The sequence below is a fragment of the Eleginops maclovinus genome, chromosome 7, assembly GCF_036324505.1.
Source record: "Eleginops maclovinus isolate JMC-PN-2008 ecotype Puerto Natales chromosome 7, JC_Emac_rtc_rv5, whole genome shotgun sequence".
In the NCBI taxonomy this organism is placed as follows: Eukaryota; Metazoa; Chordata; class Actinopteri; order Perciformes; family Eleginopidae; genus Eleginops; species Eleginops maclovinus.
This window is the reverse complement of record NC_086355.1, coordinates 17,030,882-17,052,986: the sequence shown is the minus strand read 5'-3', so window position 1 is coordinate 17,052,986 and position 22,105 is coordinate 17,030,882. Positions and strand designations below refer to the sequence as shown.

At 38.0% G+C, this 22,105-nt stretch overlaps 1 protein-coding gene across 2 annotated transcripts; it reads right to left on the bottom strand.

The window, feature by feature from the left end:
• Positions 1 to 390: 390 nt before the first annotated feature.
• Positions 391 to 12,071, bottom strand: spopla (speckle type BTB/POZ protein like a). 2 transcript variants are annotated; one of them, XM_063887703.1, is made up of 12 exons: positions 11,884 to 12,071; positions 10,595 to 10,677; positions 8,538 to 8,655; positions 8,042 to 8,163; positions 7,514 to 7,665; positions 7,276 to 7,403; positions 5,608 to 5,785; positions 5,027 to 5,082; positions 4,034 to 4,156; positions 2,540 to 2,682; positions 2,385 to 2,438; positions 391 to 1,881 (listed from the first exon to the last, which is right to left on the bottom strand). In XM_063887703.1, exons 3-12 carry the CDS (start codon positions 8,613 to 8,615, stop codon positions 1,737 to 1,739), a joined length of 1,179 nt encoding a protein of 392 aa, XP_063743773.1. In that variant the 5' UTR covers positions 8,616 to 8,655; positions 10,595 to 10,677; positions 11,884 to 12,071; the 3' UTR covers positions 391 to 1,736. The 2 variants fall into 2 exon arrangements, with proteins under 2 accessions (XP_063743773.1, XP_063743774.1); XM_063887704.1 differs by lacking the exon at positions 11,884 to 12,071 and adding an exon at positions 11,610 to 11,860.
• Positions 12,072 to 22,105: the final 10,034 nt, after the last annotated feature.

The following is a 22,105-nucleotide window of genomic DNA, read 5'->3' as shown; positions in this document are numbered from 1 at the left end:
AGAGGGGTGGACGGGGATCAGCGAGCCGCTGATGAAGACGTCTCTGTTCCAGCAGGGAAGAGCGGCCAAGTGTTCATTTTAATTAGAGACTGTGCGGAAACATTCACACATAAAACGAGAGAGAAAAAGGCCTTTCATGCGCTGTAACAGGTTCAACATTAAACATGTTACTATGCTAATCCAGTTTAAGCACATTTTCTTTTGATTATCTCAGCGTTGTTTTCTAATCTTGTATTTAAAAGGGGTGAGTGGGAAAAAATACTAACCTCAGCCTGACACTCGCATCCATTAACATGGTCATTAAAAATGAAACCGTTCGGAAAAACCTTCCTACAACTGACACGTCTTGTCAATTGTTTCAAACAAGAAAGAAAGCGAGCTTCTTCAGACTGCTGGAAAATGGTTTAATGGGTTAATGCAGGCATTCTTGCAGACAACATCTTCATCTTTTTTGCTTCCAAACAAAAAGAAGTTTCAACATCTCGACATGACTCCGAATGATGAGTAATATCATGTAAAAACGATGCTACTCTTAATTTACAAAATCCTCTGAAGTGTCGGTCACACCACACTACATACGAGACGGACTGAATAAACATGACAACCCCCCCCATTCAAACACAGAATAACATTGCCAGTAGAAGTGATGCTCAGCATCCTACAAATATCCAAGCATGTTAGAGGAAATCTTGTCATTCTGCACAGAAATGTCAGATAATTGCAGAAAAATAAATTGTCAAAAACAAAATTGGTACTTGGACACTTTCTTTGACGATAACATGACCATGCATTAGTCTCCACTTTTTTTTAGTTAACCACAGTATATTGAGAATATATAATATCTGCAAGGTGGCGATACTAAGGACAGAAATTCTCAATTTAATCTATAACAGTTCACAGACGTATGATCTGGAATATGTCGTTCAGATGGGAGACTGAGTAAATACTTCCAATGTTTTAATATATTAGGGCCAAAGTATAGACACTTTCCGTCTCACGTGTATTTAAGGGTTGACACTGGGTCTTCATAATGGCAGATTACATCTTTTCCCCACAAATACGCAATAGAACAGACTTTCTTGTACACTGGTCTTCTGAAGATGGTTCAACTGTCATTTACATAGAAATGGTGCCATCAATATGGGGCATACACATCTTTTAAAAAGTGTAAAGAACTGACCTTGCACTGAAAGTGTTCATGCTTTTTAATGTCTAGTCACAAAACGGGCTAAACATTACAAATATATAATATTTCCCATTTAGTATAACCTTTGTTACGTTCCTATAGAACTCCATATCAAAATGACTATTCATGGGAACTAGTGCAACCTGGAGGAGGCCTGGTCTTTGTGACAAGGCAGGCACAGAGTAAAATAGACAAAGTACTCCGGAGCAGCTCCAGAGCAATGGCAGATATATTAAGGCCATTCCTTTTTAAAATTACAGGAAAAAAAACAGTAGCAGACAGCTTGACTTGCTACCCGGGCTGAACAGCTTTCAGTTGGGGCAGCAAAGCAAGCAAGCAACACCAATTTTTACCAATTGTTTTCCTCCCGATCTGCTGATGTCAGTCGTCCAAGTGCCAGCCTCCCCAAATCCCTGGTCAGAAAGCTCCACTCTTCTGTGTTCAAGTGTGTTCAGTTTTGGTGGAAATAAAGAGTGGTACCCTCGCTAGTCCTTCCTTTGTAAACCCATGCTTCACACCTCCAGTAAAGTCCTGGGGCACAGTCGGGCGGTCAGGACTGTTTTAGGCGTTTCCTGGGAAGACCAAAGGGTGGGCACTGTGCTGAAGCCAGGGCGCGGAAGGCCTCGGCTACCAAGTGGGGATGGGATTGGATCATTGACTTCCAGCCTGCAGTCTCCATTATGTCTGTAGCATGACTGTAAGCACAGGCGAAATGGAGTCAAGACATGACAATGTGCACATTAAAAATCAATAAGCATAAATGAGATCATAATGACAAAGCAAAGAAGGGGCACTTGATTTGTGTGTCGCGTGGTAAACTTGAAAAAGGGCCATTAGTGCTTTCTCTGCATAGGTTAAAATGAATGTGGGATTAGAACCACATCGCTGAATGCAACAGAGACGGAAATAAGTTAAACATCTCAAGGTGCCCTGTGACAACACACTGCATCACCTCAGAGAAAATCCTTAGCTCCCTTCTTTTTAAAATTCTCCAAAATATTCCATTTCCAAGGTTTATCCAGCTATGAGTCTATTAATAACTCGGATACAAAGATATGGAGCTTCAAACTGAAAAGGCAAATAGCACTCCGTCTGCCCGGGCTAAAACAATGAATTCTAATGCATCAGGTTAGGTGGGGGGGGGGGGGAGATAAGAGAGTGTTATTAATCTTGTGTCACATATCAGCTAATTACATACTTGCTATTCCAGTTCTTTCCATCTTTACAGCCCAGCTGTCTCAGGACACTGCACCTATGGCGAGGAGATAAAAAGGTAAGCATTCAGGGCGGGTAAACAGAAATGGCAGCAGGAATTTATCACTGGAGGTGTTTTTTTCTTTTTGCGATACTTGCCTGTTGATAAAATCTATGGCTTGTGCTTTGAGCTGCTCGGCACTGTGCAAGTCTGCGAGGATGAGGGTGTCGGCCACGTTCTCCACTGAAAGGCTGTTGCACAAGGCCTCTTCACACATGACCTTTAAACGCTCCAGAGCATACTGGGGTCGCGAGGGAGGGGGGGACATAAAAAGCAGTTGTTACATCCCTTGATGCAAATTTGGGTTCAGGTTTTGACTGAACTATTCTGAAAACAAGCAACAGCTGCAACCAGTTGATCAGGATCAAAAACCAGCTGGCTTCTTTAATATGTTTTGCAAGGTTTGAAAACAGGCATTACCTATTTAACCACAAGGCATACCTGATTTCACTTTGGCAATGGTTGCAATGTTTTTGGAATGAGAAGTAAGGCTGTTTCTCAACAATCTGGTTCTCCATTCAGTAACAAGCCGTCTACAAATTCATGGAGTACTTTATTCTTAATCTAAGCTCAACAAGGGGAGGTTGTCTGTTATTAAGTGGAATATTTGACTCTAGAAAAAATGTGGGATATGACGCTTCATATTACAGTCCCTGAAGACATATTTGCAATACTTGCTTTTCTAAAAGCAGCATTGATTAGAAATAAAACACAACATAAGCTGATAAAATGAATGAACAGCATATCCCTTATTTACTATTTGTGATGTCATGCAGTGTACTATCATATCACAATGAATAGTTGTTTTTTTATTATACGTATTTCATATATATATATATATATATATATATATATATATATATATTTCTTTATTTTGTTTATTACCCTGTATCAGAAATAGAAGGTCAAAAATATGTTTGTAATTTTTGTAACTACAAACTATTGAGCATTAAAAAAAAAGAAAGAACAAAGACAAGTATTGACACCACATTTAAATATACAAAGACTTAAGACAATGAATATATGGCAAACTACAGTGTACTGTATTATATTTTAAAGTGGAGTGTATGTCTACCTGTGGACTCCTGGTGTCAATGTTTTGTGTATATAATGCAAGCATATATTTACTTGAACAGCAAAAAAGAAAAGGTGTAGCAAGAGTTCCTTCCACAAAAACAGTTTTTTGTCACAATGTCATTCCCATACTGCTGCGAATAAATAGATACAAGACAATTTTCATTGTATGAAAAAAACATGACCAAGCGATCCATTCTGAAACATCACAGACTTAATTATGAAGTCTCCCAACATTACATTTCAAGCTTTACAAACACAGTAGTATGTGATGAAGACTGATTGTGCTGTATCCAATTCTATTTGTTTTTGATCACCCTGTACAAGCATGTTCTAAAGATGAGCAAAACACAACAGAACAAATGAGCCTTTTAGCTGTTATGAACTTAACGCTGGCCTGTTCACTGACTGCAGGCTCCAACAATTCTCCAACACATTCAATTAGTATACTTAGCACAACACCCTTTTCTTCAAAAGATCCTTTTTTTTACACTAACATTGCAGAGGAGTAAACTTACTTTATCTGCAGCTGCCAGCAAATTGTCTGCCATCTTCTCCAGGTTGGGGGCCTTTCCTGTATAGATGAAGCCCATCATTTCCTTAAAGACATCCGGGTCTACATCACTGATGTCAACACGGTTCTGAAAGGGAACACAAGAGGTTGCTATTATGTTGCACTAGTTGAAATATTCCCTGAAAGAAGACTCACTAGCACAGAGTTAGGACTAATGTACATTTTAAACATGACAAAGCATAAAAGTCTGTATGAATTGGAACTGTAGCATTGGGCTATCAAAACATTAGCAAAGTAGCATAATATTTAGGGATGCACCGATTGCAAAAATGTCGGCCGATGCCGATACCGATGTTAAGAATAACATTTTTGCCGATACCGATGCGGATGGCCGATGTTTTACTATGTAAACTGTAATGGTAGCACAATGCAGACTAAGGCAGCCTATCCTTTAAAGAGGGAGAGTGGGGGATACGTGTGTGCATGTGTAAGCGTGAGAGAGAGGTTGAGCGAGCCATAGTAAGTTTCTGGAAGTTAACGGGAGTAGCAGCAAGTTCAACAAAATCACAAATATATACGACGGCCTCCCGAGAACACTGAAGAATGGATTTAATTTACCGATCCTCCAGACACCCGGTACACGGGGCAGAAGTCCTGCAGCATGCGCAGCGTGCAGCAGCAGCTCCTCAAAGAGGAGAGGAGACGCCCCCCCGAATGACTTTAAAGTTATGGGAGACCTACAGTCACTGTTCTAATCCTTTAAAATGATGCCCTGACTTCAGATTTGGTCCATCAGATTTAAAAACAATGACGCTAATGCGACTTATCCCGTTATCGTAGTAAAACATAAACATGGCATCTGCCATCGGTGATGTCACCTTATTTTACCGATGGTGGTAAATAGGACTAACATCGGCCGATGCCGATGTCTCACCGGTGTATCGGTGCATCCCTAAAGATATTTGACCAAAAAGCAGTTGTGAATAATAATTCTTACCTTTTTACTCTCCTCCATTTCATGTTCGAACATAGCATTGAAGACGGGTGACCTCGCTGTTTGAAAAAATGTAAAAAAAACGGATCACTTCTAATATAATGACCAATCACCACCTTACTAAGCATGCTAGCACACCAGATCTACCATGTTTGAAATATTAGGCATAAGACAGTTGTCTGGTAAACATAAAAATGAATCCCAAGCACAAAAAAAAAATCTGTTTTGAACTATGGCAGTCTTAAAAGTCGTGCTAAATCCGTATAGCTGCTACTTTGTCAGCATTTTCCCCCTGACCCTTGCAGCTGCCACCATGTCTAATGACGACACACAGGAGAGGAGAGCCAGCCTCTCAATCTCCTGGATCCCACAGTCATTTGGGTCAAGCAGGGCAAAGCAGGGGTAGTGGGGATTAGAGCCAACTGCAGAACTAGTGCTCTACAAATCAAGCCAGGAATACAGACCCTCCGTAGCCTTTCGAGGTGCTTATAGCTCTCCACCAGAGGCCATTAAGAAGAGGAGTAGACGTGTCTTGCTAGGGCCGTTTTGGGGGATTCTTTCCTGTTTGCTGGGTCCAGTCTTACCTGCGAGGATGGATTTGTGGGCTTTGAACTCCTGCCCTCCCACGTAGAGGCTGCAGTCCGTGAAGCGTGAACACTCCCACAGGTTCCCCAGGTCATCAGACAGCTGACACTCCGGTACCTTCAGCATGTTCATGTTGGACTGGCCCGAAATGTTAACAGAGTCCTGTACGACGCTCACCTGTACAGGGGAAACGGCACAGAGAGAACAGAGTCTCATCAACAACCTCACAAATCCAGCAGGAACTATATTTGACAGAATTGGAGAACAGTCCAATTAATTTGAAATTAGCAATAAGCATATTTTTGAAGACACAGAAACCTACAGTGGGAGGGCTTGCAAAAAACACTGAAATAATTAACTTTGCAGAAACATCTAATTGATGAGAAAAGGCATTTTGTCGTTAATTTGAATGCAATTTGTTTATCAAAGTGGCAATTTCCCTGAAATAGTTGAATCTGTGTGTTTGCAGTCTGGCACACCGTATGTTCCTGGTAGTATTTGGCCAAATGCATTTAAATCAAAATCCACTGACACCTCATTTAATTTGTCCCTTCTAAGAACATTTCAGGAGACATTTATTCTTCCCGACAAACCTAATTCAATTATTGCCAAAACAAGCATCGCCGTAAATGATTTAGGATGGGGGGGAAGCATTTCACTTCCTAAAAGCTTAATGTCATCTGAAGTAAATGTCACCGGTGTGTTTGTAGTTAAATGGCACGGCGGCTTACACTCAGGTGTAAAAGTGGTCATAACAAGAATTAAGAGACTCTAGCCTTGATTCACTTAAGGTTAAACCAGGGGGATAAATGCTTCAATGCAGCAGGGATTAATAGGCTTTCATCAAAGAACGAAGAATGCAACCATTTAGTCATTTGTATGCCAAATATAAACAAAACAGCAGCGGAGAAACATGGCACTGGTGTGCATGCTTAGATAGGGGAAGAACCGAAAAATAACAACAAAAAAAGCTGCGATGAGAAAAAATCTAAATTAATGAAACTAGATAGTTTTCTCAAAATGATTTGCAGGACAGATAAAAACATCTAAGAACACATACTAGATGGTCATTTTGTTACCTAAAAAAAGAAACGATACAGGATTGAGAGATTGCCGTGACCTTTGGACAGGTCAGAGTATGGATGGGAGGTGGAACGTGTGCATAAAACATTTTACAACATGAATGCAACAGAAGTGTGGAACGTGATGCACAGCAAAATCGTTGTGGGTTAAAAAATGTTAAACGTTTCAGCTTACATCCATCTGTACGTCTGACCAAAAATGTCAACTCTTTATTTTTATCCATTCAAAACATTGGGGCAAAACTGTCATAACTGACGTATGAATAATTGAGTTATGGCAACAACAAAAAACTTATACTGTGAAGTTACAGTGACCAAAATCTAATCAGTTAATTATTCTGAATCGGAAAAGAAAATCTCCTCTGTTGGTTCCTGAGATAACAAAAGTTACAGAAGTGAGGTCACAGTGATCTTGACTTTTGGTGCCCAAAATGTAATCATTTAGACCTCAAGTGTAAAGCTGAGGTGTCACTTTCACAAGAATTGATGTGTGTGTTGAGGGACAACCCATAAAAGTCATCCTGAAGAGACTGCACTTCTTCATAATAAGAATAAGTACACAGGAGAGAACTGTTTGATAATTACCTCGCAGAAGAGGGTGAGTTTGTCATCCGGTAAGAGGCCATTGGCTTCATCAAGGAGGAAATCTCTCCTAATAAACTTTTTGAATCCCCAGTCTTTGCCTTGGACAAATCTATATGCTCTTTGGCTTTCTGTAACAAGAAGAAAATAAAGCCATGTGTTGATATTGCATTGAATAGAAAAGTATGAAAGGAAGTAAAGTATAACTAGACGAGTTGACGTTGTGACTGCCTGTACTCACCCATCGCTTTTGTCTCTTCTCTTTTAGCGTTCAACAACGAAAACTTGAACTTTGCTCTCACTTCACTTTTTGGACAACTAACAAGGAGTAAATACAGTGACAGATAATCTTTGCTCTCGTCATCGAGTCCCTTTGGATTGACTCGCAGACACCTGGGAAAGAAAACAGATAACACATCAGTCACATTTCAAACTAGGACAACAACAGTCTCAACTGCTTTTAGCACTTTAGCGAGAACGCCAGACTTTGACGAGGGGGTGATCCTCTCTTGGTTTTAAAGACAGTCTAATTATCACTTGTGTGTAGAGTTCCCACACTAAAAGAAAACATGCAGACTTTTCAATGACATTTATGTTTAGGTAAATACAAGGACATGAAACTAGACAAGAAATGACTAGATAGTTAGATAAGTGGAACAAGCTAAATGTAATCCTATGTGGTTTTACAAGCCAACAGTTGTTTATAATCTATCAGGGATTTTTACATTGTTAAAAATATTACAGCCAGAGGTTTTGCTTGAGTACTGACCATTTCATCTTGTCATTAGGGCCAGAGGAGAAGGTGGAGCTCTTCAACACCTCCCCCATTTCTTCTCTGCAAAAACTAAAGTTGTTTATGGTCCACATGTACGAAAACTTCACCACTTTGACCTTGGAAGAAGAAACATGCAGAACCAATCAGACCAAAGCTCATTCTGTTTTTTTCCTTTATGTTTTGAAATGCAGTCAAAAGTAAAAGCGGAATTTAAAAAGCTTGGAATGCAAATTCAAGCTCTTTAAATAAAATTAAAAATGTCTGACACTCCACCCAGGAAAACAGTAATTTGAATCAAACAGATACAGAACAAGACTTTTAGACAGTGTCAAATTTAACATTTTGGCAAAAAAAAGGGCCTGTAAAAATAAAAAGCATAAGCTAGAACACTGCACTCTAGTTATTGGTAATGTGAAACTGTTTATAAACATCAATTCAATTAAACGTTTATGAATTGAACATGACTTGAAGAGTTTAGTTCTGCTCATACCTGTGTGTAACACCAGCTCTCTGCCACAGGTCCACTTGACATCTCCCCAGGAGGGGGAGGGGTGGGAACCCGTGACATCACTGGCTTTGGGGTACCACTCACTCTCGTCCTTAAAGCACTAATCATTCAAAGAGAAGAAGTAACATTAATTTTGCACAAAATAACAACACCAATTACACATAGGGAATACAGATTCTGATAAAACTGCCTGGACAAAGTAAGCCAGACAAGAAAAAGATGATAATTTATGAAAATTTGTCAAACTAGTGTGCATACTTAATGTATCCTCAAGTCCTATAATTCAATGACACCTGACATAAAATTAAGGAAATGCGTTAGTAGCTTAAGAGAAAGACTGTCCATAGAAAGTGTTTCTGTGCAGGGATGAGTATTGCAAATGTAACTATGGTACATAGTAAATAGAATATTTGTGATTATGTAAAAACAGTGCTCACTTAAAAGAAGATTAACTGAATAAACAAAGCTTCTGTCATTTCACAGCCCCTTACTATGTATCCAAATAAATGGTCATCATTACCTCTTAAAGAAGCTAATCTTAACGAACAAAAACAACCAATGAAAGGACAGTCCTGACACAATGCAAACAAGGGTGTGTCTGGTGGTCAGTGTGTGTTATTCCAAAAAGAAACTAAAAAGAGATCCACCATTAGATGCAGCCAACTTGGCTTCAAAAAAGGTGAACAAAAATGCATTTAAGGGCATTCTTAAAAGAAAAGACGGGCACTAATTCAAACAATGAAACAAGTATTGCTTGCTATTATTATTCCTCCAAGTAGTTTTGGCCGTTAAATGAGTCCTTCCTAACTTCCTTCTGTCACAGACATTAAAGACTTGTTGGGCTGCAGTGGAAGGATAGTACAAATAAATGGGAACTGTGTACTCTGAAGACCTCCACTTTGGAAGATACACTCATTGTGTATCTGAGCTGAGCTGTCTGAGCCAGCTGCCCCTATTGGCTTCAGGTTCATTTTGGAATATATTTCTAGACAGAACAAGGACTGCAGATTTCCTCATAACGTGCAATGAAACAAACTAGGAACAAGTCTCTTCATGGCCAGATTAAAAGAAGAAATCATTTCTGGAGGTAAAATAAGTTAGAATCATCAATTGACGATAGTTTGAAGATACACTCTGTGCCAGATTGAGAAACAAGTTCACCTACAGACTAATCTTACATTATTATGATGTGCAAAGATTTGAACAAAATGTAGGAATAAGCCATTCCTTTCGAAACATATAGGTTGCCATCTCTTCAGTTTACCTTGCTAGTGAGCCTGTGGAGACGATGGTGATTAAAGCAAATGCAGCATGTTGTTTTAGCTACATAGACAGCCATTTTTCAAGGTACAATGTGCCACGTTAAGTGGCAAAACAGTTAAGTCATAAGCATACCCAAGCCAACACAGGAGCTGCTACGTTCACACAGGCCATGTTTGCTGTAGCAGAATCATATTTGATCATTTTTTTATGTTCCCTCCTAGCTTGAAACTGAGAAGATATCTCCTTTTTCCAAGTGTCAGATCATTTATCTAAGTAGCTAATTCTCCTAACCTCTGTCATCCCTCTAATCAAGTCATCTCAGAGAAAGGTATTTCCAATTATTCTTTAAAATGTGTAACAAATTGGTATGTTTATTTTGTGTCATGCCATGTGATTCACAATATACATGGCCTGTAAAGTAAACTTGCATTGGTCACTGTGTTCCTTCATGTGTATACACTGGGTCACTTTCAAGCTTGTTCACCACTTACATTAAACTTGTTGTTTTTTTGGTAAATATTTCATATCTTGTTTGAGGCTACACATATTTCTTATCTCATAATGAGTGGGATATTGTGCACTCAAGACCATGTAAGCAGTGCCTATAAAAGGAAATGGTGTGTATGTGCTTTAAATCTTGTGAAATATTACTGACAGAAAGTAGGAAAACACTTTAAGCTAGTAATTAAACAGATATTTGCATGTTTGCAGAATACTACAGCAACTTAATAGTTTCAGCTACAACAGAATCAAGCAGGAATTAAAAGCTTCATCACCTCTTGAATGGTTGAAATGTACAAAGATGCAATGTTTCTAAGTTATCACAGGATCCCCCATGGCCCCATCTTCATGTTCCACTCTAGGAGGAAAACAAATGGCATACATAAGGCATAGAAATGGACACAATAAACTAAAATAAAGTTAGCAGCAATCACGTCACAGTTCTTTCAATAAACCAGAACTGACATATACTTGGATGTAAATTATCCCTCTGACAATGAAGTGACACCACTGGAAAATTAGATGTTTCAAAACGACTGAAAAATGCCACGTTATTAAAATTGAGGGCAACAGTTAACGTTGATAGTAGATTGATAGCCCACAGAGCTAGGCCTTAAGCATGTTAAATGTTAACTGATTGTTTTACACTTTATCGAATAGCCTAGCATAAAACTGATAGCTCGGCCTATTAGCCAGATGGTTAAATTAGCTAACTCAAAATTCACCTGCAACTTTGTTTGGCTAACACATTAGCATGAGTCGTGCAACATCGCCCAACACAACAGAAATGATGCTATCAGAAGAGGCAACAAGCTAGTTTGCATAACGTTAGTTTGGAGTTGGATTATCACATCTTTGATTGGCACACAGCATACTTTAGCCTATATACTCGAGATGTGAGCGGATGTGTCTACAATTAATACAGACCATCGACATCACTGGAAAGCAACAGCTCAATAATAGCGTAACATCAGCTAAAGTGTCAACATTAATCTCCAAACAATATCAATATCTGTTCACGGTTGTACTTCATCGGACTTGCCGTCCTTTACAATTCAAGCTAGTATAACCAAGAATGATATTTTAAAAGAAAAACAATTTCATTACGCGAATGTGTCAACTGTGTGTGAAAGACGTATATGGCTAACACAAGCTAACATTAATGTTCTAGCAAGATTAATGTTAACTTCTCTTTAGCCTCAGACCGCAATTGCAGCTAACACTGATCAGCTACCTTAGCACAAAACACATTAACAATCAATCTGTCCACATATTAGAAGGCTGACTTACATTAGTTACGTTTCGCATTGTTGCAACACAAACAAGCTGAGGATACCTCACGTTATATTGGTAATGTGCTGTTTAGACCCTGCATTACCCGGTGTAAAACAAAGGGCCTAAATGATCCCTGTGACAGGATGCTAACTACCGAGCTAACGTAAACCCTCACGTTTCGGTACAATCTGCTGGTGGGAAAACAACAGCGGCTAACTAGCAGCTAGCCAGAGCTAATGTCTACACTGGCTGTTCACAAAAAGTTTAAAAAGATATAGTGACTGCGTACCTTTCAATTTCATACTTCCATATATATCGAATAACGCATATAGCTTTGTGTCACAGTCGCTCCTTTCACCCTCCGTTACTTTAAACTCTTTTTCACTCAGTCTCTTCACAAGGTTTCTTTGTCTAATTTGTATCTGTGCTAGCTTACATCTGTCTAGCTGGCTGGTAGCTTTACAGGCTAGAAAATATATATATATTGCGCATGCGCGAAGTTGGATCACATCCTGCTTTTTCTCATTTAATTCGCTTTTTCAGACATACACTATGTAACTATTAAATAATAATAGTAACAATAATAATGAAAATAATAATTATAAAAACATATATTATAATAATAAGTAGTAGTATAATAATTACAATAATAATAAATATGATTAATACGTTCCTAAAATAAAGTAATATTCATATAATATAACAATATTATTTTATGTATGAAAGGAACTTACATTCAAAGTATACATTAATTGAAGTGCTCCTATAAAGTACACTCTGAAAATGGCTTCTATAGATAATTGTTATTGTTATTGTTATTATTATTATTATTATTATTATTATTATTATTATTATTATTATTATTATTATTATTATTATTAAGCCCCCAAAAAATGTGATTATTGTACTTTTAATTTTTTATACATTCATACAGGTCACTCTTGATGAATGTACAACCTCACTGTGTATTGTTATTTAAATGTGATAACATATGAAGCAGTGTATATTTTCCACATGGATCTTAAAATAGTCACTGGGACAAAAATATCGACTAAGTGTTTTTATTTGGCGATTTAGGTAGAGTTTCTAACATAGAAAATTGAAATTCATTGACATTTTGTTATTGTTAGGCTAAATGCTGGTTTTGAAGTCAAACAAAAAACATTGCCCTTTTGAGTAGTAGGTCAGACCTTGTCTACATGGGCTTTCATGTCTCTCTTTTGTGCACTCTCCTCTGCAAATTAAAATGGGTTTTAGTTTACAAAAAATGTTAGTCTCATAATGTGAATATTGTGTAGAGTCTTTCTGGCAACCCCCTCACTTCCTTAAGGGGATATTTAAAGAATTTGTGTATCTTTTGGGGTTAAGGATTTGGCTTATAGGTTACTGCTCTTTAGAAAAAAAATTCCCAGTTTGGGATGAATAAAGTATTTCTGATAGAAAGGGTTGACATTATGAAAGTGGTCATTCATGTCACATGAGGGTCCTTATAGGAAGAGATGCAAACGATGTATGTGAGTGTAGGAGTAGTGCTCATCATCTGCCAATTATATATATATAATAGCCCATTTTCATGGCTTGAGACACATAAAAAAAAAGAATCCTTGATATAATGTAGCTTATACGAATGATGAAACCCCCTAACTGCTGCTCATTCTCAGCCTGCCTTCACACTGTCTCTTCTGTCTGCTTCTGATGTTTCTCGTCTAGCAAACACAAAGCAGCTTGGGGTAAGCCATTCTCTGAAACAATAGTCTATAATGGCTCCCTGTAGGCCTGTGATAACTAATTCCCTTTCAGATGGATGGACACTGTGCTGCAGAATGTGCGATAAATGACTCCTCTGCACCAATCAGTTCACATTCATGTACAAATATGGTACAGTCTGTGAATTTCAGTGCTGTTTAATGAAAATAAACACCAGGAACACCTATGAAAGCCATTGGGTATGGTCACATTTTGACAAAGAAGCCCACATCAAATGTCTTTCATATCACGATTCTCTGACTCATCTTGAAGAAGAAGGAATTTATGATAAGGTCACAGTTGAAGAGATACAGGAATGCTTATCAGGAATTTCAATCAGTTTAATTTAAGGGCAGGGAAACGTGCTGTACTGAACTGACCGACGGACAACATCATCCAACAATTCAAGAAAAGGGAGACTCCGGAATAATCATTTAATTGCATTTATCTGCTATTCTTTTAAAAGCGCTGACATTGAATCAGTAGGCGTGGAGTACAGCATAAGCACCTTAACGCTGAGCTCTTTTTAAAAAAAAGTTTCATATCAGTTTGATTGTCAGATTTCTATTCTTGCCGCATCTTTGGCTCCATGATGAATAGCACTGAATACCTGTTTTGTGTCTTTGTCCTATTTGATTTGTTCATCAAGTATGAATAACCCTCTGCATGAATGTCTCCTTAAACAATGGCTCTGACATTCCCCTACCTCCAACCTACAATAGAGTTCTAATTAGGAGGATCTCAAAATACTACTGATATTATTCATGACAAGTTCTCAATGCCCTCAGTGATGGAGACTCATACAGCCAGAACTTATGAGCAGGAAGAAAAAGGGCTACCGAGAGAAGACCAGCTCCGGTGACCTTATCAGAACACGGTCGTACAGATGTCGAGAGGAAAATTCAGTCTGACATTAGTCACACACTTTTCTCCAGTGTCTTGGAAATCAAGTCATAAAACTGAACAAAGAGACAGCAGAAAGGACCAAAGATTCCAATTTCATCTCATTTGATTAAATCAAGGCAATAAGATATATGGTAATACCCAAATGTTGAGATGATGGATATGGAAAATTAGCCATTAATTCCCAGAGAAAGTTCTTAAATTACTACAGTTTCCAATATCAAAATCACTATTAAAAGGAAAGTCATTTTTTTTTCGTCTGAGGAAGTGAAGTATTTTGGCATAATGTGCTGACAGAAGTTTTTGTTGTAGACTATATTGTTTTTAAATATAGTCTATGATCTTTTATACATCTTTACTCATATGTGTCAGAACAGCTTTTAACACCTTTTGCAAAACTCAATGCAAATACGCTGAATTGTGGTCTATGAAGTCTTTTATCGTGAATGAAATCTTTTCATCTGTCTTACCTGGGACTACACACTGATTAAACTGATGGTTTTTGAGTGGACATCTTATGTTTCTATATGATTTTTCAATGAAAACGATGAATCTTATCCCAACTACATAAAATGCCAATAGTTCCATGGGTTGTCATTAACATTGTCTACTACCTCACCTTGAATCCCCTTGCCAAACTAATCACAGTGGTGTAAAAAGAATGCATGGAATATTTCATGAAAAATATGCAAAGTGGAAATAAGTCTATGCTACTTACCAAGAAGATCATTTTTCTCTCTGTGACATCCAACGTGTCCTTTACCTCTTTTTCTGTGGGTATGAGAATTTTGTGTAGTTGACAAAATATATGCAACAAATGAATCTCTATTTGGTTTCAAAAAGTTGCTGTAAGGTTCATTGCTGTCCAAATGCTGTTCATTGTCAATGTACCTTTTACACACACTTTGTTACAGAATTGCATACTATTAAGCAAAAATAACATTGCCTTAGGGAAACCCAGTCTCTACTATAATTTATATTTGCTTAAAGTGTTTTTAACCCTTAAATGGGCAAGTTAATTAATTGCTATATTGTAATCCAGGCTAAAAATAGCTAAGAACTGTCCAGATTTTGCTGCACAATGGTTTTTATTTTCCAGCTTCAAGCTCTACTGCTGTGAGAGTTAAATATTATTAAACCCAAATTTGATCAGCAACCATATTACCCAAAAAAAACAATATTACACCCATATTACAACCATATGACACTACGATTTCGCCAATTTTATATCCATATAACAATTATATTACACCTTTGCTACGCCTTGACACAGCCTGTCAAATGCGTTGATCCCATAGGACACACACAAAGTCAACAGCAGTGGTAGTGGGAGTCAAGCAGCACTTACATGTCTGCAGTATATGGGCTGCCAGGTAAGAGTAGAAAGCCATATAATCCATAGGCAAGTTTAGGAAAAACTTCACACATAATAAGCCTGATCCAGTGTAATGCATTCTATTCCCTTCAATCATGCATACAGTTTTTTTACTCAAACTCTGTTGAATGTGTATTACAATGTGACAGTGATAGTAAGGCGTTGAGGGTTCACCAATTTGTAGAATAAACTTTAATAAATGCATGTTTCCAGTGGCAGACAGAAGGTAAACATTCAGAAGACATAATAAATTAATTTATGGTGTGGCATGTGATCAGTAAAGGTCTGCGTTTGAATTTTATTCAGATCATTGAAAATCTAAATTCCACAGTACTGCTCTCAGTGCTCTCCCATATGTGAAATGTGCAGCTCCATTAAACCTGTGCAGTCGACCGGGACTCCCAAGATGTAATCACTGAGTAAGCTTTGAAAACCTCTTTTTCCCTCTTATGATCCAATAAAAAAAGAGATTTTGCCCATTTTAAGGAGTTCTGGTAACACTGCTGGTAAGAGGACAGAAGAAGGATTTCCTATGCTGCTATGTATGATATTATGAGAATAAAAACAAGTTAAATGAATATCACATTCTCTTTAAGCAAATAAAACTTTATTAGGAAGTTACTATCCATCTGCATGTCCAATTATAAACTGTGTGTGATATGAGAGTTGTTTTAAAATGTGGCAAATCAAAAGGAGATTTGTGATGTCTCCGGGGTTATAACACCAGAGTTGGCAGGAAAAAACCTGCAAGGGGAGTGCAGGAGGAGTAATGAGATTAAACTACACTTTTTTTCCATTTTCATTCTGCTCAATTAAGTGCTTTCCATGTTTTCCTTCCCAAAACTCTTTGAGTCTTTTCAGGATTTTGACAGCCTTGATTATGTGGTATGAGCAGATGTACTATTGCAAAGATGTCCAATGACAATTATTGCTATTCTTCATAGCTCATTTCCCATGGAGCAGAGAGAGAAATTGCACACTGGCTTTATGTTATTAATAGTACCGCTTGGTATGGAAATTAGACACTAATTTAACCAAAAGGGCTTCATTTGTATTCTAGTTTGATTACCAAATGAAGTATTACATTCTTGTAGAAATAATTACTTAAAGTTATTATTAGTTTTAGAATGAACACATTTCAACCACATTTTTCCATATGTCAGTTGATTAAAGAGAACTAATCTAGTGTGCTAATTTTTCTATTATTCTTTGTTCATTTAACAAGATAATCTTGTTGTACAAGTTGCATGCTTGTGTGTCAATGTAGCTCCAACAGCAAAATAACATTACATCTGTTATCGGTCTTTGAATTAGCTCTGACCCAGTTTAGCCTGAAAACCTGGGGGAAGAAAGTGTAACTATTAAAGCAACTTTTGTGATGAGCAGTCAAATGTGTTTTCTTTTACTGTTACTTTCAATTATTTCTGTTGCAAAACATTATTGAATTTAATATAAACGCTGAATGTACAGTATATTGGCAATATTAAATGTTAAGTTTGAACTCAAAATCTACCAAACTCAATCAAGACTTTACATTCTACAGCAAGTGATGTTGATGTTGCATTCCAGCACACAGGTTTTGAATCAAACAATAATTGAAAGTAACAATTCAGATAGATATTTATCTACAACTGAACAGTGTAGTAATTTGTAAGTGACTGAAATGTACAAGGAACAAATAAAACTAACTTTAGTAAAGTTCTATTGCAAATCATTTGCTGATATTGAGTTAACAGACTGGTCTGCTGATGGTTAGCATTGCAGCAATCTGTATCTCTTGTGTGTTTGTTTAACAGATTTTACCCTCAGTAAAAATGAGATGACCTTGTCTCTGTAGCATAATAGCCTTAAAAGAATTAAGGAATGTGTTTAAAATGCTATTTGTCCAATATGCAACCCTCTATAGATGAGAGCATTTTAATCAATTAATTAATTATTTCCAATAGATGGTGGGTTTTATCTAAGACAACAAATAATTGAAAGCTTAAACAACATTTATTTAATCAACTGTTACATTTTTGTACTTTTTGTATGTGTGTTCATGTAAACATATTTCTTACATTTTTGACATCATGATTAGATTCAGTATTTGCATTACATTACCATCAATTTCTTTAGAAGAAAAACTAGAATAACAAAGTTCACTCAGGAAGTGACTGTTTTAGTTTTTTTATTATTGCAGCCACAGTTACCAAGTCAAATGAGGATGTTAAATCTGGGTATGCACCGCTGTACATTCAGCAACTCATATTTGTAAACAGCGTGTCGTCTGCCATGTCAGAATTGAGGATGATTGGCTGCGCCAGTTGAGTTAGAAATAAAACATCATGACTTGATGACGAGTGTCTCTGCTCTCAAGCAGGGATCTGATGATAACCTGTCATTCTTCTGGTCTGCTTCACTCAGACACTAACTGGCTGCCAGGACCGGCTTCTTCGTGACAAGCTCCTGTCTTCTCTGCCCTTTCATCTCCTCGCTCCACAAAAGGGAGTTTAGAAGTCTTTTTATCTGTGCCTCGGGGTACAGTTCCTTGTCTGCCAAGAGAGGAATTCAACCAATTAAGCCTTTGGTACAACGCTTATGAACCATGCATCACAGAAAGGTTTTTAAATGTTTTTCAGTATTTCATTCTGCATAATTGGCTCTTTTGACTCATCGAACACCTAAGTAGTAAAATGTTACACAACCTGTTGTTCAAATGAATGTTAATCTTATGTTATGTCTGTATTGTGTTCATGGTTATAGTCTGTATTGTTATATCTAACAGGGAAAGCTCTCTTATTAGAATATTTGTATTTATTGTTTGCTCCCTGTAACAATTACATTTAAACACCAGCAATTGATGTTAAAATAAGGCAAAATGTGCAATGAGGATTAATAGGACATATGTCTGACTGACAGGTGTATCATAACATAAGAATATTATTGATAGTGACATCATGGTGGCCCTGAGGTCTGAAGGAAGTACATACGTGTTTTGGGATTTATATCTTAACAAAGCAGCCGAAATTCAAAAACAAAAGAAAAATAAGCAAGTTGTGCAAGTGAGATAAAAAAACTAAAAAAACTTCAATACCAAAGTCAAATAATCATAAAAAGTGAACAACCAAGAAAACATAGACTATAAAAAGCAAACACAAAGTAAGCAACATAAATCAACCACTCTAATCCTGATGTCCCTGTCTCCAGCCATCACTTATTGTATTTTATGTTACCCTCAACTTATAACTGTCGAATGAAGGTGAAAGGCCATTTAAATTTTTTTTGCTTTAAGTAACATTTTTAATCTTCAAATATTTTTCTTTTGGATGGTACTTGAAATGTTCTGATTCTTCCTCCATCCCACTCTTTCTCTATTGTATTCTCACCTTGTATTGCATTTGCAAAGCACACAGCCTTGCGCCGAAGAGATACCCAGCATGGATGCATTACTGAGAGATTGTCGGTGAGCAATTGCTGATCTTAGGGAGTGATAAAGAGAGCCGGGCTGTCTGGAAGCTGAAAAAAGAGACTGGAGAGAGCCATGGAGCATATAGACCAGGAAGGTCACCAGCTGCCAAAGAAGGGCCAGACCATCTCCAGAATGCCTTCCGCTTCTCCTCTACTTACTGACACTTAAGATGCTGGAAACTTGCGGTGGAGTAGCGAATCAGGAGAAAGTATGTTTAGGACAAAGGAAAGTATAGAACATACTTAAACAAAATACCGATTCATAACCACGACACAGTGATCTTGGCCTTGAACACATAGACGCTGGAAGTGGATTGATTAGAAGATATGCAAACGCGATAATCCGCTGGACATCCTCCCTATCGCTATCTTTGCATATGGTCATCTTAAGGACACGCTTATCTCTCTCACCAGAATTTACCATGCAGATAGAATTGTTTCCTTACAACTCTTGATTAAAACCTCCCTTACATTTGCATTTGTTTGTTATACAAGTCACATTTACTGGAAAACACTTGGTTGTTCATGGTAGCCCGTATAAGGCTTTTTGGTGTTGTGATAATTACAACTTATTGTCAGCAGCAATCAGTGCGTTTACATAAGTATTTTCAAAACGATATTACCTCCGTCATCTAATCTCATTTTGATTCGACAGACATTTGGATCTGGTTTTGGATCTCTTTTCCCATTATTGCTACCAAATTTTAAGCCGTGTTTAGTCACTTATTTATCTACAGGCTTCCCCCAATCACATTTCTAGGCAGGTGCATGGCTGCCCTCCACAAATTACGTCCAGGATAATTTCATATTGATTAATGCAGATGCTTTCCTCTTGGCTCTCATACCCTACCTGCAGTCTATTTGGTATAAATTACCGGAGTCATTTTGCTGCACAAAGCCAGCCCTCTCCAATAAGGTGCTGGCTCATGTGTCGACTGGGGCCCCCAAACTACCCCTCTGCCTGCAGGAACCACTAAAGCTTTTAATTGCCTTCTGTGCAAATGGTCCTTATGCACTTGATAAAGTATCTGGAAAGTCAGGCACGGGTTGGTCGAGGCGTAGGGGAGTCTGTGCACTCACAGTATGCGTGAACGAGATAGAAAGTGTGTGAGAGATAGGGAGAGAGAGAGAGCGATACGAGTAAATAGATAGTGAGACTTAGTGGCAGCCGGTCCGTGAATCCTATCTATGATATTACAACCATTAGGAGTATGGTGTTAAAGCTACCCTTTATGAGAGCAGTCACCACTCAGCAAAATACTTGAATAGCCCAGCTAGTGGCCCATAGGATTATTTCCTTCTGTGTACATTCGCTACAGTAGAGTGGCTGATAACCCTGGGTAAAGCGATAAACAATCAAAGTGCGGCTTCAGTGGAAATGATTGCATTCTGTACCCTGCCCTAGAGATGGGGGCCATTATTAACGTGGGTCCTGTCCTGACAATGCTATTTTCTGGAAGGTAATTGCAGATTCAGATCTCTAAGAGGGCCTGACTGAGAGTAAATGCCACCTCTTTAATTACGGTCTCCTCCACGTCTCCTCTATTGAGCCGTGGAGATGTCTATCGCTCCACGGGATCCTGGGGAAAATGACTCTAATGGGAAATGACCAGTGTCTGGGAAGCCAGCTCAGATTAGAAGCGACGTCTCTAATTGATGGCTAAAGAAATCCCTGGTCGGATGACTGTGAAAAGTCACTTTGGAGCAAATGTAATTGGAGTGATTGGAGTCCTAACAACAATCTGTGGATAATCTCTCCTGATTTAAACTTGTGCGAACGCAGACAACAAGCTCAATGAGACGCAGCACTGCATGAACTATTGTAGAAATTCCCAAAAGACAGAATTTGACACCCCTGGCTTCGCTTTATAGTTGATAAAGTCAAGGGGACACTAGATTTTACAATGTCAGGACACATACTGTTAAATTGGTTTATTGCTGTTGATCATTTGAATGAGGATAGTTTACTGAGCAGGAATACATACAATTGTAATTTAACATTTTTCAAAAAGTTGCCAAAGAGTGAGGGCTTCCCTGTGGTTCCCTGCTTGGGATTGAAGCAAAACAGTCACAAAAATCAAAGCATATTAAAGGGGCAAAGATTAAAATCTCTCCTTCATCACTGTCAGATAAGGAAGATCACAAGACATAAAATCTTTCATTGTCTCTTTAATTTGATTTAATTACACTAGAATAAATATCCTGTTGTGTGACCGTACATCATGCATTTGCACCACAGTTATGATGTACAACCATGTTAGACTTTGATGATGCTTATTCATTACTTCATTTATCCAACAAGTCAATATGAGGCAAATGTCCAGTTTTCAAATGAGTGGGTTGTACAGAGTTATTTGAACGCAGTGACATTTTTATCCATAATGATCATTTCCATGTACCTGGCATGTATTTATACGTATGTGCAGTAAGACCTTGTGCATCGACTGTGTCACTAGATCTTTAAGACCGTCTGCAGCCTGCTTTTTGTAGATGTTCACCAGCTCTTGAATCCATCACCGCTTCCTGTCAGTGGTAACAAATTTGCTGCTCTTTCCGACTGCCCGGTCATTAGTTGACATTCAGGTGCAGGGCAACGGGATCTCTGAGGTTCTCCAACTGCTGCGAAATGTTGGAATGACAAAATAATAACAACATCTGTCTTGTGTTCAGCAGTATTGACATAACATTACAGGTAGCAAATTGTTTGTGTTGTGAAGTGTGTCTCGAAGATACCTCAAGCTTATGACTCCTAAAGCTCCAGACTGTGTCAGGGCTTCCAAGAGTTGATGGCTGATGGTTGACTGGCAGACAGATATGAATTGGTGTAACTAGATTTGACACTGGAAACAAAAGTGCCTTTGTTTTTATTTTAGTATGTGTGCGTGTGTGTGCTGACTTGATAATGACATTAACATAATTGTATGTAAATTACACCTGCAGAAGTGTCTCCCCTCCCAAGTAAATAGGCATATCACAATTGTTTAAATAACTTGAATTCTGCCATTCAACTATACAATATCCCCTTACCAAGGGATTA